Consider the following 18,046-nt stretch of genomic DNA (forward strand, 5'->3'; position numbering starts at 1 on the left):
CGAGGGCCCAGCTCCTCGCCGGATGCCGCCTTGGCGGTCTGGTTGGGTCCTTGGCTGTAGTCGGGTCGCCGGGTGCTAGGTGGCTGGGAAGTACGCGGTCCTGCGCACCGGGATAGATGAGCGCTGTTCAAATCCGCAGCAGGGTGTGATGAGCCCCAGGCACGGCGCCAGGATGAAAACGAAACGTCACACTTGAGCTGCCCCTGCGATAAGCTTCCAGAGCGCAGCAGCCACGTCCAGAGCTGGAGAGGGGGCCTGGGCCTCCGCCCCCTCCCCCCGAAACAGAGAGCCCCGACAGGAAATCAGCACGCCAGCTACGCCAAGCGCAGTCTCCCGCCCCGCTTCCCAAGCCTCGCCACTGCAGCCTTCCACGCAAACACTGCAGTGGTCACGGACGAGTTACCGTGATGCTCCCGTTCGATCCTGAGGAAACCCTGGAGTGAATGAATATTTGAAAAAAAATTTAGCTTTCAATGGGCTAGATCCTTTGAGACTTGAAAATATATTCAAAGTATTAAATTATGACAGCAAAGGATGTTAAGGAAGGTGTTGAGAATGGAGTTGATACAAAAGTAATATTATTGGAGCAAAAGACTCCAACAGCTTTATCAGAGTAGCGTGGCTTCTGCTGAAAGCAGTTTTCTTCAATGAAAGAATTTTATAAGAGGCAGATATATAGGAACAATAATTTAAAAGGCTTTCAGAATATTCCCTTTAGATGTTAAATTTTAGAATTGTCTTGACCCGTCTGTACGATGTTTCCAAATACTTTTCAAATACTTCACATAACTCTGAGTATCGTGTCTCAGCAGGAAAACGTGCTTAAAAACATAAAAACTTGCTTTTATCTTCCTTGACTTTTCTGAGCAATTTGCAAGGAAACTCTGGCTTCAATACTGGAATAGGTTCATCCAACTGAGGTCTGAGAAAGAACAAAATTAAAATTGAACAACTTGCTTCTTTCTTCCTTGATTTTTCTGAACAACTTCCATGGTGACTTTTGCCTCGTATAGTGGAATGGGTTCATCCAACTGAGGTCTGAGGAAAAATGAAATTATTAGAAGTGTCCAGTTAAAGATGAGAAGAGTACATAGCATGGTAGTTGACAGTTGCTATAGTTCAACTCTATTACTTTAAATCAAATTTGTCCATTAATATTTCCACTGTTAAAAGCAGTTAAATTTTGAAGGGGGAAAATACCTATTTTATCCACTCTCTCTTTTTTGATAAACAGATCCAGCTGAAAAAAAAATTGTACTTTTCTTCTTGTCAACCTGTAGGTTATTTCAAGATGCTTTGGGAGGGGTGATGAGGATAAGGAAAAGGTGAGGTACAGTATGGAATGGAGTAAGGACAACTAATGAACCACTTCTATCTTAGGGAATGCATACTGGTGTATATACACTTCGAGAAATACTGAGCAGCTATTTATCTAAGCAAAATAATAAAATATGGAGGCAAGAGGTGTACTGACAAAGCTGAAACAAAAATGGGAATGCCCATTTTATCTCCTGGAGAATAGAAAAATAAACAAGAACAATGATTTGGTCATTTAGCATACCTAAAAACACCAGTTGATAACTTCTCCATCACATCTTTTAAGATACGTAGCTGGAAAGACTGTTAAGGTGGCAACGTAAAGGAGAGAGGAGTAAATAAAACCGTTTGATAAGCAGAAGATACTAGGCAGGTCACCTATTTTTTTTTTTTAATAGAAATTCTGTAAGCTGTCATGTTTACCTCTAAAACAGGAAAATGGGGGAACTGATTTGAGAGAGGTGGTGACATAATAGAGCGTAGACTTCTAAGGACAAGAGATGAAAGAAGCCTAATGCCTATCCTAAGTAATGACTAGTGTTATCCCAAATGGATGGTAACAGAATGGGGTCAGGGTTTCATTTTAGCGCCACGTATGTTATTGTTAGTTAAAAACAATTTTAGCACTTATAACTCTAACTTTGGGTGCACATTTATTTATTAAACCAGCTAATAAATACGTATGCAGGAAAGTTAATAATCTGTGTGTGTAATATATGCCACTAAGAGAATTAAAAAGGGTAAAATTTAAAACTCTAGTCATTTACTTGAAATTATAATATTAGAACTGAGAGTCTATATAACTGCTAGTGCAGGAGAATTATTTATGGCATATAATCACACAATTGGAAGGAGAATGCTATGTTAAATCACAAGCAGCAACTGGCTCATGTGTGATGCAACTGAGGGGGTTGTGCACAAGTGAGGACTGAAGTCTGATTCAGGACTTTAGAAAATGTAAACTAGAAACTATGAACATAAGCTACTTTAAGTGGACCTAAAGAATACCGATTCACTTTTCACGTACTACAAATTCTCTTTCTACTTCTGTTAATGAAATTGCCAGCAGTATGTGTAAGTATATAAATATAAAACATATATTTTCTGATTTTTGAAAATTTAACATTTCATATGAACATGTCACGTTTCAGTATGGTCCATGGATTTGTCAAATAGCTTAAAATCTCATGGTGGGGAGAAAGGGGAGCTAGTTGAGAGATTTAAGTTATTAAGTAATGCAGGTATAGCAGCCAGGCTACCTTCCGACATGAAAGATTCAAAACATACTAACTTATGTTACTTTTAATACATGGTCTCTGTCATTAACATCCATGGTATTCTTGATAATTACAATGTTATTGAATGTGTCATTATTTAAAGTTGAAATGTAAAGAATTCTTTTAGAAAGTTAAAAATTAAGTTTATTTTCCAAATTTAATATGAAAATATTTAATCAGAAATACATTAAACACATACATTCACTACATTAAGGGGACGTTCTGGTTTTGAAATGTACTCTTTAAAACTCAACACATGCAGTATACTAATTAAATATTATTCAACTATTTGAACGCTCTGTATTAAGTCTGCCATTGCTCTTAGAGGAGGCTGGCCTTTGTGCAGGTCACGCGTATGTAACAATGCACATTTCATAAAAATAAAGAATGATATCCAGCGAGACAAACATACGGTTGTGCAAGTCTCTTTCTTCACACACACCTATACTCTATTAAGTAATGAGAACTTATTTTTTATCCAATATATTAAAGTTTTTAACCAAGTACAGCTGCCTTTAAAACAGGCGTCTCAGAAATAAAACGTTTATTCTTAAGTTGACCCTGCTCTGAAGAGGTTTGGACCTTTCTTTTGGAACTGCTCTCATATTCTCAAGAAAACTTTTCATTACTTTTACCAAAATGGAATGATCAATTTCATTCACTAGATTTGTTACTGAATCACTTCCATTAAAAAAAAATCAAACCCATCTTCATTTGATGAAGATTTCCTAGTACTGATATTCTTAAAAACACGCCACATGGGACTTCCCTGGTGGTCCAGTGGTTAAGACTCTGCCCTTCCAATGCAGGGGAGGCAGGTTCAATCCCTGGTCAGGGAACCAAGATCCCACAAGCCGCGCAGCCAAAAAAAAACACACCCCCAAAACAGAAAAAACACCCCACAAACTCTTTTGATTAACTCGTCTGAAATGTTTAACGCAATGGCACCACCATAGGAGTAAAGATGCGGCCTGTCAAGGTGATCTGTAATTTCCATAATATGCCAGGTTAAAAACGAAGCAAACTCTTCCGTGTATTCTATAGTTTCTCATTCAGAAACGAGCAAGACTGCCTGGGCGTGATTCCTGTCCTGCCACCTGCTGGCTACATCCTTAGGCATGTTCTAACCTTTCTATCCTTCAGTTTCTTTACCTGTGACATAGGGATAATGCAGTACTTAACTTTCCCAGGGCTGTTTTAATATTTAAATAAATTAATACCTATAAAGCACTGGGAACATTGGCATGTTCAATGAAAGTTAGCTGCTATTATTATTATTATTAAAGAACTTAATGATGAGAATACAAGGTAAATTTCAAGCCAGAAACTCAAGTCAGTAGACAAAAAGGATATAAAGATATTTTCCCTGTTGTACATTTGACAAATTCCAAACTTCATCATTAAGGAAAGCCACCGTCGCTCCCTTGAGGAAAAGGCAGTGGCTGTCTGGAGGATCCAACTTGGATAGAATGCACAAAGAATGACCAGTTACTGTGAGTTTAAAAGCAGAAGAATGATTGGTATCTTCAGCCAGAAAAGCTTTTACACAAATTAAATAATACCCAAATCACAAATAATCAGCACCCAAACTTTAATAATAATATGTATACTACAATGTTTTCTTTTCTAATGCATTGTCCAAAATGATGAAACAGCAAGGTCAAATGCAAGGCCAATCTGGAGGTGATGAAGCGGTAGTAGGTATATGTGTGCGGGTGTGTGTGTGTGTCTGTGTATGTGTGAGAGAGAGATATTTCTCATTGCTACTCACCAGTCATCTTCATGAGGAAGTTGGAAAATTGGTGAAGACTGGTACATGAGAATTATGGTATTTGCATATCAACCATGATAAAGATACTTGAATTTTCTTGAGAAATGTAACTTTGGAAGACAATGCGTATATATACACACACACACACATAGTATATTCTAATTTGAATAATTAGGAAATTGTCATAATTTTATATAGAAATATTTTGTTAAGTATATGTCAACAAGAATGTTTGTTACTAAGGAAAAAAATCTTATTTGAAACACTTAAAAAATTCGTCACTACTTCCAAACCACTAAATAAAAGTTAAATGAACTCCTCTGCTAAGCACTATATTTTAACATTTGGCCAACAGCTAAAGTTAAAAAAAAAAAAGCTATATTTCTTTAAAAATAGGATATAATTCAGAATTTATACAAATTTAGCCACACCTTGCTAAAAGACTTAGGCATTATTCTTTGTTACTTGCATCCTTTTGGTGTATCAGTAATGCTTTATTGTTTCTGATAATACCTGCAGGTTTTCTTCTGTCGTTACCCAGTGGCCTCCAACACCAAGAAGGGTGATGATATCATGTTTATGTGGTAGTAGTTGTAACTTTACAGCTGGTTCATCATCTTTACTATATAATCTCACTTACAATGGAATTGTTTAAAGAGAGAGAGGGAGAGAGAAAATGTATTTTATAGTAATCTGATAAAAATTTATTCTTCAAACTAGTTCTTTACTTTTTAATGTAGTAACAAGGAAGCATTTTGTACTCAAACACTTAAAATATATTTTTTGCATTAAAACTGGTCATACACTTTACTTTAAATTATAAGTGATACAACTAAAGATAAAAAGTCTATTTTAATTTGAAAATCAGGCAAGATAACATAGCACATAACTAAGTCTGATAGTTTCAATCATAACATTGATAGCTTAATACTTTGGGCAAAGTTGACTTCTGAGTAAGGAACTCAGATTCAAGACAGTCATACTGGGACTTCCCTGGTGGTGCAGTGGTTAAGAATCCACCTGACAATTCAGGGGACACAGGTTTGAGCCCTGGTCCTGGAAGATCCCACGTGCCGCGGAGCAACTAAGCCCATGCGCCACAACTACTGAGCCTGCGCTCTAGAGCCCGCGAGCCACAACTACTGGGCCCGTGTGCCACAACTACTGAAGCCATCGTGCTTAGAGACCGTGCTCCATAACAAGAGAAGCCACCACAATGAGAAGCCCGCGCACTGCAATCAAGAGTAGCTCCAGCTTGCCGCAACTAGAAAAAGCCGCGTGCAGCAACAAAAACCCAATGCAGCCAAAAAAAAGACAGTCATATTTTGATAGTATTATTGAAATGTCCATTTGAAAAGTTAATGAAGTATACATTCACTTCCACTGAAAGATTTTTCTGAGTTAATTTCTAATCTTGAAAATACTGGCTAAAAAGAAATACATATGGTCATAGCTGTATTCATTACGATTCTTAGGATAGAAGATAAATTCTAACAAAGTGTAAAAAGAATCCCTTTGTAGGCTTGTGAAACCTGTTGCTTAGGTGTGATGGCACCACCTAAGAGTGTAAAGATTAGGGGTTAAATAGATATTGGTTAAACTGCAAAAGTTCAAGCAAGGTGAAAATTCAACGAAATTCTGTGTAGTTTCCAAACAGGGACTGCAGAAGTCTACCATCCAATAGAGGGCAGACATACATAGCAGAACTGACTAATTAAGCAACTGGCTGAGACCTGAACTAATCTAGGAACCACTGAGGAGATCATGTCTGCAGATTTCTTGTAGAGATAACTTAAAGTCCAATGCCTACACTTTAAAAGGCAAGCATGTTCTCTCTTCCAGACAGTGCTTACAATGGGAATAAAATGAAGAAGAGCCAATTTAAATAGAAAAGTTCAAAAATAAAATACCCTAAACATCAATTTAATAATATATAAATAATTATTTTCTGGTTATATATTTTTTTTCCCAGGAATTCACCCATCACATTAAAAAAACTACAGAGACTACTGATTTAGTAAAGTACCCACCTCCAGCATCTAGGACAATATCTACTCCAAGGCCACCTGTTTCTTCTAAACAGCTTTCAGCAACCTGGGCTTTCCCATTGGACACATCGATCACTCGGGCTGTAAAGGACAGGAAGTCAGGCAATCTGTATGTGATCAACACAACTCAGAGAAGAAGAGAAAGAAAAGCAAATAAATATTTCTTCTCTGAAATGAATTAAATGGTTGAAGCAATTACTGAATCAAATTATACTTTTTCTCATCTAACCAGTATTGCTAAGGATCAATTGAAATGAAGGAACTGGTATATTCAATAAAATAAAAATATGAGCATTTTGTGGATAATGTGTGTCAACGTTGGTCTGTTGACATAGAGGATTGTTCTTTACAGCTAAAGGATATTTTGCCAGAACTGAGAATCTCTAAACCACAGAGGTACATATATATGAAGATGTGGACTGAAAGATTAAGAATTTCTTAAGCATGTTCAGATTTAATAGATTTAATTTAATAGATTTAATAGAGTTTAGAGCTAAAAAGTACAAAGATATATTTATGTGATTTGGTACTTCTCTGTTAGAGGCCATTTTAACCTTTCTCAGTCATAGAAATCCCAGCCCACACCCGCATCTCCCGACTTTGCCCTCCAAAACAAAAAAAAAAATCCCGCAGGTGAAAAGAACCCCAGGATTATTTTAAGCAGGGTTAGTAAAAATTACACTCATTTTAACTGGTTGCTTTAATGTATTAATAGAACAAGCCAGTGAGGGAACTAAAAAAAAAAATCTCAACTTGAATTGGCAAACGATTGCCACGTTTATATTTTATTTTTGTATCTTTTAACACCTTCTCAGTAAAGAGAATTCCTCTCAGAGATTCTCAGATTCGAGGTGTAGTCCAGTAGTGACTGAAATCTCGGGGGACGGAGGTGAGGGTGGGGGGACTCGAAAGGGGGCTGAAGCACCTAAGAAGGGCAGGGTTAACAAAGAGGAAACTGCTCCCTTCAACAATACTATTCATGCTACCCACCCCTTCCATTTTCAATCTCTCTTTTTCCTTTTTTTCCTCCTTTCTCCAGCCCCTGTTTTAACCTTCCTTCCATTTCTTGGTTATCTCTGCCAGAAGCATAACATAACCATGGAAATAACACAGCCTTTACGATTAGGCAGGCTTGGGTTCAAATTCCATTCCAGGCCTAGTGGTACACCTAGTGGTACATCCTTGGACAAGCTAAATTCTGAGATGCTGTTTCCCAGTTAGTTGTCACAGGGTTGTTGAGGATTTAAGGAACTATCACCCATATTAACACTCAATGAACCTTACTTTCCTTCCTGCCTGCCTTCACTTACACTCTGCTCATCTTCTTTTCTCTTCACCTGTTAAACTCCAACATTAATTCTGTTAACTCCAGTCTATAAAATTCCATTCCTATCTTTCTTCTCTTCTTTTTCATTTTTTCAATCTCTATTTTCTTTCTCCTTTCCGTATCCATTGCTATTCGTATAGGTTCAATCTTTTCAAGAGCTCCCCAGCCTCTACCATGTCCTATTTATTCTAAACTATATCTGACCTGGGATTATGTGTAAGTGGCTCATCTCCCTTCCTAGTGTATCACAGGAAACAGACAACTTTAGAGGTATATCACTGGGTAAAAGAGGTTGAGAAACATAAAAAGTGATGCAAAAATGTATTGATTTATTGACTAAAACCAAAGAGGCATCAGGTGTTTCTCAACTGTGTCAAAGTTCACCTAATTCAAACTTGGGTGAGTTCGTAACAATGAGGCAAAGAAGAAAAAACACTGAAAAATGTAGGTTTAAAAAACAAATCATTAAAATTTAAACTATAACTTATGTAAACTTGGACTTAGCACAGATACTAAGTGCATTTTTAAATGACATTGCATTTGGCATTTTGCAGCTTGTTTTACAAGTGCAGTTTTTAAGGTGATACCTCTTCAAAATTTTATGTTTTAAAGTCTGTGTTGAGTACTATTACCCACCTATAGAAGGCCTAAATCTTTCAAGACACTGCTTGTCTTCAAGGCTGCACGCTGTTGAAATCACTTTGGCTCCTCTATGGTGCGCTAACTGAATAGCTATTGTTCCAAGTGCCTGTGTGGAAACAAATACACGATGGTGTTATAGATATAGGGCAGAGGCTGTATCTAATTCATTTTATAGGTTGTTTAATAAAGTGTAATAGTTTAGTGCTACTTCAGTATATTTTAAAATGTTGTCTGAGAGAAAAAGAAAAAAATACGGGTAAGTTTAGAAGTGAAAACATTTGACACACTCTTCCTCAAGAGAGGTGGTGGAAAAGCTATGTGTGCCACAGGCTCTCAGCCAGTCTGACTGCAAGCAGCACACAATTTCAAGGACAGAGGCCGAATTCAGAACACGACCTTGGAATAAGAAAAAATGGGCCATTAAGGACCTTACCAGCATAATGTACTAAGCTAATTATATAATATCAATACATATGCAAGTCTAGCAACCTCAACTTCAAAAGTTCCATCCTTTTGCTGACCTGTGGAGTAAGTTCAGGGAAACACTACTATCCTGATGTAGGACATAAGGATGAAGCCAAAGCTGAAGACAGCTATGCCTTTTTTTCAATGAAAAGCAGGGGAAAAAGCATTTTCATCAACAGCCTAACTGGCTGAAAATAAAACTATAAAATCACCTCAAGTTTTGTGACATTTTTAGATTATAATTATATTTTATGTAATCTCTTTTAGTATCTTGAACTATATTTTGAAGATGCATGTACTATGTTTAAATTAGCAGTTTTGATCTCGTGTGATCTATCTATAAATGCAACACCTTAATCATGTAAGTGTAAGTATGAGGGATATGATACAATATTGGCTGGGAGTCCTGGGGTCTGGCTTCAAAGACTATGAGCTATTTCAGGCTTTGTGTAAGAGACATGAATAAAAATGGCTTGTCTGCTTTTTTAAAGTACTAGCAGATTCAAATTATAAGAAACTAAACACAGTAATGCTAACCTTTATCTCCTTGATAAAAGCTGCTTATTTTAGAAAATGGGAGTTTGGTAAACGTATCAGTGCATAAGCTAATTGGCAACAAATTATATTAGCAAATGGATGGCTGATTTCTCAATTCCCTAAGTTTATTTGTATTTTGGTCTGTTTCTTAACAAAACCATAAGCACCTACACTTGCTCCATCCATTATCAGCACTGACTTTCCAGGAGAGAGATGAGAAAGATAATGCAGAGCTGTATAGGCTCGTACTCCATCCCGAATGGTTCCAGCGGCTTCTGTCCACGTAACTTTTTCTGGTTTGTGAACTATCACAAAGAAAAAGAGGAAACAATCTGTTAGCAAGTCCCATTAGACCTGCTTCCTGGATCTGTTTCCCCCCATCTCTGCTCCCACCATGGCCCTGGTCCAAGCCTACTTCTAGTATCTTTCACCTACATTACGGTTTCTCTGCTTCCATTCTTACCCATGCATACTCCACTTTCAGCATAGGAGTGTGCGCGCGTGCGTGTGTGTGTGTGTATTTTTTAAACGTTTTAATGTTAAAGTAAAACTCATGCAGAAAAGTACACGAAATAAAGTACAGCTGGATGAATAAATATAAAGCAAGTAACCACCATCCTGGGTGAGAGAGAGACCACAGCCCTCGCACCAACAGCCTCGCCTCTCCAGCCACAGACGTTTTTTAAAAAATTGAGATATAATTGACATCAGAGGTCACCACCATTCTAATGTATTTTCTTATTCACCTTCATAGTTTAATAACTCAAGTATCCATTCCTAAGCAATATAATTTTGTTTTGCCTGCTTCTGAAATTTATCTAAATGCAATTGTACCATACACATTTTTTCTAATGCAATAGTACCATACACATTTTTTCTATCATCTTCTTTTTTTGCTGAACATTGTTTTTTGTTTGTTTGTTTGTTTTGCGGTACGCGGGCCTCTCACCGTTGTGGCCTCTCCGGTTGAGGAGAACAGGCTCCAGACGCGCAGGCTCAGCGGCCACGGCTCACGGGCCTAGCCACTCCGCGGCATGTGGGATCTTCCCGGACCCGGGCACGAACCCGTGTCCCCTGCATCGGCAGGCGGACTCCCAACCACTGTGCCACCAGGGAAGCCCCTGAACATTGTTTTTTAAGACACATCCCTTCTTGTTACATGTGGCTCTAGTATAGTGCTTCCTTTATTTTTATTTTTATTTATTTATTTTTTGCGGTACGCGGACCCCTCACCAATGGGGCCTCTCCCGCTGCGGAGCACAGGCTCCGGACGCACAGGCGCAGCGGCCATGGCTCACGGGCCCAGCCGCTCCGCTGCATGTGGGGTCCTCCCAGACCGGAGCACTTACCGGTGTCCCCTGCATCGGCAGGCAGACTCTCAACCACTGCGCCACCAGGGAAGCCCTAGTGCTTCCATTTTTGATGTCTTATGGCAACATCTAATTTCATAGAATGGATTGGATATCCACTCTCCAGTCAAGGAACATTTGTGTTTTTTCCCATTTTTGGTAGTTAAGCATTCTTAACTAAGAATGCTCTTGTATAAAAGTTACTCTTACACTGGTACACAGGTTTTCTCCAGGATATTTACTGAGGAATGGAAATCCCAGCTCCAGGATATATTACCTTCGACTTTATATTTCCACAGTGGCTGTATGAATTCACTCTCCCGGAGCTGCTGCTGTGAACATCCTTGTCAACCCTGGTATTATACATTTTTGCCCATCATATGGATGCGTAATGGTTTCTTACATGTGATTTTATTGATAATTTGCTTTCCCCTGACTACTAATTAAGTTGAGTACCTTTCTGTGTTTGTTGGCCATATGGAATTCCCTTTGTGAAGCGACTGTTCAAATGTTCTATAAATTTTTCTATTGTTGTTGACTTTTTCTTATTGATTTGTAAAAATTCTTAATATAGTCTAGATGACTCATTTGCTTGTTTATGTGTTGTAATTATTTTCAACTTCATGGGGCTTCTCTTTTCAATCTCTTTAGTGGTGTCTTTGAAAAACAGAAGTGTCAGAATGATCTTTTAAAAACATAAATAACATCCTAACACTTCTTTGTTTAAAATTCATCAATGGCTTTCTATTGCACTTGGAACAAAATGCAAACTCCTAATATACTGTAAATTAAGCCATATTAGTTTTTATGTTGTACACTGAATGTGATTTTTTTTCACAGTATAGGCAATACTTTCTCATTTTACCTACAATCAAGTTTATAACACCACACTTTCCGTAGTCTTTACCAGTACTATTTTTCCTCTTAATGTCAATAGATTAAGATGGGTCAGCATGGCCAGTAAGCATTGAATTTACCAACTAATTAGTGCCATCTAGTGGGGAAGCAAAGCATCCAAGCACGTGATGAAAATGTTCAGACAGACAAGCAAGGCATTAAAAGAGTAAAACAGAGGGGCTTCCCTGGTGGCGCAGTGGTTGAGAATCCGCCTGCAGATGCAGGAGACACGGGTTCGTGCCCTGGTCCGGGAAGATCCCACATGCCGTGGAGCAGCTGGGCCCGTGAGCCATGGCCGCTGAGCCTGCGCGTCCGGAGCCTGTGCTCCGCAACGGGAGAGGCCACAACAGTGAGAGGCCCGCATACCACAAAAAAAAAAAAAAAAAAAAAAAAAAAAAAAAAGAGTAAAACAGAGGATATCTCACACAGAACTTTATTCCTTACCACACTCGAGATAGCTATGTTCCCACTTTTGCTGATTATGAAATGGGGTTCAGGGTAATTAATTTGTCTGAGGCTACAAGTTTCAAAGTCTGACTTTAAAGCCCATCTACTCTAACAGTGCATGTTCAGTCTATGTAAAATTTATTTATATGGAATTTTTGGGGAACATCTTTCATCATAAGAATTGGGACTACCTATATTTTCATTAGGAAATCAAAAATTCAGTGCTTAAAAAATTCTAACAGGGCTTCCCTGGTGGCGCAGTGGTTGAGAATCCGCCTGCCGATGCAGGGGACACGGGTTCGTGCCCCGGTCCGGGAAGATCCCACATGCCGCAGAGCGGCTGGGCCCGTGAGCCATGGCCACTGAGCCTGCGCGTCTGGAGCCTGTGCTCCGCAACGGGAGAGGCCACAACGGTGAGAGGCCCGCGTACCACAGAAAAAAAAAAAAAAAAAAAAAATTCTAACAGTAATAAAACTACATTTAAGATTGCAGAGGCTTTAAAATTACATGGTTGGACATGGTTTAACGTTGAGATCCTTGCTTTTGTGTTAGGTGGTACACAAGTGTTTATTATGTTATAAAAACTGAGAAAATAAATTGAAGAGAGCCATGTATGGATCAATAATAACGGTATGTCAGAGCCCAAGAATTACAATTTCAATTCTTTCTACCTCAGGTCCAAAGGAATAATGCTGAAAATGTGTGCCAATTTTTTAAAAATTTAACTTTTATTTTATATTGGAGTACAGTTTACTCACAACATTGTGCTTGTTTCAGGTGTACAGCAAAGTGATCCAGTTATACGTATACATGTATCCATTCTTTTTCAAATTCTTTTCCCATATAGGTCACCACAGAATACTGAGTAGAGTTCCCTGTGCTATACCGTAGGCCTCCATTGATCATCTGCTTTGTATGTATCAACAGTAGTGTGTATATGTTAATCCGAAACTCCCAGTTTATCTCCCCCCCAACTTTCCTCTTTGGTAACCATAAGTTTGTTTTCTAAGACTGTGAGTCTGTTTCTGTTTTGTAAATAAGCTCATTTGTATCATTTTTTTAGATTCCACATATAAGTGACATCATATGATATTTGTCTTTCTCTGTCTGACTTCTTAGTATGATTATCTCTAGGTCCATCCATGTTGCTGCAAATGGCATTACTTCCTTCTTTTTACGGCTGACTAATATTCCACTGTATATATGTATCACACCTTCTTTATCCATTCCTCTGTCGATGGACATTTAGGTTGCTTCCATGTCTTGGCTATTGTAAATAGTGCTTCAATGAACATTGGGGTGCGTGTATCTTTTTGAATTATGGTTTTCTCCAGATTATGCCCAGGAGTGGGATTGCTGGATCATAGGGTAACTCTTATTTTTAGTTTTTAAGGAACCTCCATATTGTTATCCATACTGGTTGTACCAATTTACATTCCCACCAACAGTGCAGGAGGGTTCCCTTTTCTCCACACCCTCTCCAGCATTTATTGTTTGTAGACTTTCTGATGATGGCCATTCTGACCGGTGTGAGGTGATACCTCACTGTAGTTTTGATTCGCATTTCTCTAATAGTTAGCCATGTTGAACATATTTTCATGTGCTTCTTGGCTATCTGTATGTCTTCTTTGGAGAAATGTCTATTTAGATCTTCTGCCCATTTTTTGATTGGGTTGTTTTTTTGACATTGAGCTGCATGAGCTGTTTGTATGAAAAATAGAATGGCTTGAGAACTGAAAGCACAAAAGAGCTGGAAGAATTACTCAGCTTTTTACCTTTGTCCTCAATATTCTGAAACAAGATTAATAAGACACCTTTTGGGAGTAGTTTGGAGCCTGGTTCTTTGGTTTGGTAAAAGAACTGACTTACTAGAAGGTGACTGAGTTGTGAGCTTTTATTTTAAAAAATCATCAAATAATTAATAGGAACTAAAACAGAGTCATGGTGAACTAAATTATTTCTCCCTGAAAATCTTCAGGGAACATACTGAAATTATTTTCTCTTTCATAGAATGTTAGATCTACAGCAGAGATTAGAGGTTATCTAGTTTGGCATCCTTGTTTATAGACAAAGTAAAATGTGCCCGGGTCCTGCCTAAAGGTCACAAAGTTAGCAGTCATTCTTTTTTTTAACTTGAAGTATAGTTGATTTATAATGTTTCAGGTGTTAGTGGTCATTTTAAAGTACTTCTTTTAAAGAAACATTTTGTTGTGCTTCCCTTCTCAAGGAATATCTATCAATAAAATTGCTTTCTCTGTATATGTTGGTGGATTTGGGGACTATAATCTTCCCGATTTGTAGGAAAATACAACGTCATTTGTGTGGTTCTCCTGTCTTAGATTAAGCTATATAGCTAGAAATTTTTTTCGCGGTATGCAGGCCTCTCACTGCTGTGGCCTCTCCGGTTGCAGAGCGCAGGCTCCGGACGCGCAGGCTCAGCGGCCATGGCTCACGGGCCCAGCCGCTCCGCAGCATGTGGTATCTTCCCAGACCGGGGCACGAACCCTTGTCTCCTGCATCGGCAGGCGGACTCTCAACCACTGCGCCACCAGGGAAGCCCAAGCTAGAAATTTTTGATGTTCCAGTTTGCTGTTCTTCTTCTGGTCCATCTTATAATCCTCCAGTGTTCAGCAATGCTTAAAGAAATGGATCTTTTTTTTTCTTTGTTTTTTCAAGAGTTAACTTTCTATAACAATTTAATTTAGTTTACTTTGTCAAAACTCAAGCCTAAGAAGCCAAACTAAAGGTTTTAGTTGACTCCATATTTACAAGGTTCTCAAAAGAAAAGGGACAATAAGGGCCCAAGGGGGACTTCCCTGGTGGTCCACTGGTTAAGAATCTGCCTTCCAATGCAGGGGACGCAGGTTCGATCCCTGGTTGGGGAACTAAGATCCCACATGCCGCGGGGCAACTAAGCCCAAACGCTGCAACAACTGAGCCCACATGCCACAACTAGAGAGGAGTCCACGCAATGCAACAAAAGATCCCACAAGCCACAACTAAGACCTGATGCAGCCATAAATAAATAAATAAATAAATAAATATTTTTTTTTAAAAAGGGCCCAAGGAAATTCTGGGATTAAAAATAGAGTTTCCCATAAAAGAGACAGCAGCTGTCCTTAATTTTCAAACTGCATTATATCAAAATAGTCATGGATCAGAGATGTTCACTGCACGGCAGTTGGAAGTGAGCTTTATCTTTCAAAGGAAGACACATAGTTGGCTCCATATGTAGGCTTAATAAATACATATAAGCACAGGCCTCAGATTTCTGGAAAACTGTCTTTTAAAGTTAATTTTTAAGGGATTTCCCTGGTGGCGCAGTGGTTAGGAATCCGTCTGCCAATGCAGGGGACACGGGTTCGAGCCCTGGTCTGGGAAGATCCCACATGCCGCGGAGCAACTAAGCCCGTGCATCACAACTACTGAGCCTGTACTCTAGAGCCCACGAGCCACAACTACTGAGCCTGCATGCCACAACTACTGAAGCCTGTGTGCCTAGAGCTTGTGCTCCGCAACAAGAGAAGCCACCGCAATGAGAAGCCTGCACACCAAAACGAAGAGTAGCCTCCGCTCACCCCAACTAGAGAGAGCCTGCACGCAGCAAGACCCAACACATCCAAAAAATAGATGAATGAATGAATGAATGAATAAACTTTAATCAAAAATTAATTTTTAGTAAAACAAGATGGTATTACTTGGAAATTTCAGGCATAGTAAATGTCATTAATTTAAATATAAATTACTTAACAATTTATAATTTCAAAAATGAAATGTCAAAGATTTCCTAGCCTAGTTCAAGTTACTATATAGACTCAAACGTACAAATTCACTATTTTTAATAGTCCAAAATCCAAATTGGCCCACATGGTCTGATTAGCATTTATATCATTCGAGAAAGAACTTAGGAAAAATTTTAATAAAATAGTTCAAGAACACAAAAGAATGTATGATAACCTATAGATAATATATGAAGAACAACATGAATCCCAGCATAAGGAATAGCCAACTGGCAGTGCCACTGTAGGCCCGTGGTCTGCTCTGATCACATCCTCTTGCCTTGCCTACAAAGGTAACTTCCACATGACTTTTCTTCCCTACCTGTTTCTTATATCCTTAAATAACACATGCTTAATTAAACTTTGTATGTTTTTGAACTTCATAGAAATAAAATGGTATCACACTGTTCGTATCCTTCTGCAACTTGCTTTTTTCACTCAGCACAGTTTGTGAGCTTCATCTGTCTTGATATGTTTGACTGTTATTTATTCATTTTCACTGATGAGTTAATTAGAAATATCTTTAGTTATCCATTTTCCCCTGAAGAACATTTGGGCTGTTTCTCTTTTTTTTCCACGATTACAAACCATGCTACTGTGAACTCTTGTGCATTTGCTACTGGTACACATCAAGCTTCTCTGGTGTACAAAAGTACCCGTGGAATTACTAGGTCTGAGGTGTTAATACAACATTACCTTTGTTAGACCATGCTAAGTTGTTTTCTAAGGCATGTGTACTAATTTACACTCCCAGCACATAAAAGGTTCTACTGCTCTACATCCTTGCCAACACCTGGGATGGTCAAACTTCATAACTGTCAGTCTCATGGATGCATGATGGTATCTCTAAGTGGTTTTAATTTGCTTTCCCCTGATTACTAAAGAGATGCAGCATCTTTTCACTATGGTTTCATGAAGATCGTCTGTGTCTATACATTTATTCATTTAAATTTAAATATTTAAGAAGTAAATTACTGTAAGAAAATTTTTAAATTAACATTTAAGTTACATTGAATACTGGTCAGAAGATACTAGCAACAGAAACAAGAATAAGTGTTTTTGAGTCTTTCCTGACTCAGACTCTACATGTATTGTCTAGATTTTATACTTTTAAAAATTTCAATTAATAACCAAGAATAAGTTAAAAATTCTGATTAGTGATATAATTTCAGAGCCAAGGGAGAAATGGTTTTTCAAACCTCTTACCATGAGCAGTGTAAGAGAAACTTGAAGGTCTAAATACTGTTTAGGGGCTTCCTTCCCTGGTGGCGCAGTGGTTGAGAATCTGCCTGCCAATACAGGGTATACGGGTTCGAGCTCTGGTCTGGGAAGATCCCACATGCCGCAGAGCAACTGGGCCCGTGAGCCACAATTACTGAGCCTGTGCGTCTGGAGCCTGTGCTCCACAACAAGAGAGGCCACGATAGTGAGAGGCCCGCGCACCGCAATGAAGAGTGGCCCCGCTTGCCACAACTAGAGAAAGCCCTCGCACAGAAACAAAGACCCAACACAGCCATAAATAAATAAATTTTTTAAAAAAGAAATGCAATTGTCTTAAAAATAAATAAATAAATACTGTTTACTTTGAAAACGATTTTTTTTTTTTTTTTGCGGTACGCGGGCCTCTCACTGTTGTGGCCTCTCCCGTTGCAGAGCACAGGCTCCAGACGCGCAGACTCAGCAGCCATGGCTCACGGGCCCAGCCGCTCCGCGGCATGTGGGATCTTCCTGGACCGGGGTACGAACCCGTGTCCCCTGCATCGGCAGGCGGACTCTCAACCACTGCGCCACCAGGGAAGCCCTGAAAATGAATTTTATGGATACAAAATATAAGCTAGAAGTAGTCATATGCCCACCCGATAGTTATTTCCTAGGTACACTCACAGCAGATGCAAATAAACCATACTGTTACTAAAAACCACACACGTCTGTGAAATAAGGCTTACGTGAGTTCCACAACACTGGAGTACCACATACCCAAGTAATGCTCATGTACTCGAACAGCTTCACAAAGTCCAGAATCTTCAGAATCCAGGGGTAAAATTCCTGAAAATTAAAACGAGAAACTTAAGGGACACAATCCAAAAATGAATTTACTCCTAATGAGATGCCAGTAAGCATTAGTCTAAATTTTCCTCAGTGGAATTTTGAGGAAGGTTCCAGTACTAGAGTGGAGAAGGGAGAGATTTC

The 18,046-nt window shown here is 38.8% G+C and overlaps 1 protein-coding gene across 4 annotated transcripts in view; it reads right to left on the reverse strand.

Moving 5' to 3' along the window:
• Positions 1–635: 635 nt before the first annotated feature.
• CRYZL1 (crystallin zeta like 1) overlaps positions 636–18,046 on the reverse strand; it is a 34,774-nt gene continuing 17,363 nt past the window's right edge. The window contains exons 6-13 of one of the 4 annotated variants that reach the window (XR_010840841.1): positions 17,834–17,902; positions 9,556–9,689; positions 8,377–8,488; positions 6,396–6,494; positions 4,879–5,000; positions 3,948–4,085; positions 1,562–1,607; positions 636–1,038 (exon numbers count right to left, since the gene is read on the reverse strand). Coding sequence is in view for 3 of the 4 variants with exons in the window: in XM_059064459.2 (XP_058920442.1) it covers positions 939–1,038; positions 1,562–1,607; positions 3,948–4,053; positions 4,879–5,000; positions 6,396–6,494; positions 8,377–8,488; positions 9,556–9,689; positions 17,834–17,902 (788 nt within the window). In the remaining variant the exon portion in view is untranslated. Of the gene's footprint in view, positions 1,039–1,561; positions 1,612–3,947; positions 4,086–4,878; positions 5,001–6,395; positions 6,495–8,376; positions 8,489–9,555; positions 9,690–17,833; positions 17,903–18,046 lie in introns of all 4 variants that reach the window. The other 3 variants (XM_059064459.2, XM_059064460.2, XM_059064463.2) reach the window with 3 other exon arrangements.

The sequence above is a fragment of the Kogia breviceps genome, chromosome 5 (genome assembly GCF_026419965.1).
Source record: "Kogia breviceps isolate mKogBre1 chromosome 5, mKogBre1 haplotype 1, whole genome shotgun sequence".
Classification (NCBI taxonomy): domain Eukaryota; kingdom Metazoa; phylum Chordata; class Mammalia; order Artiodactyla; family Physeteridae; genus Kogia; species Kogia breviceps.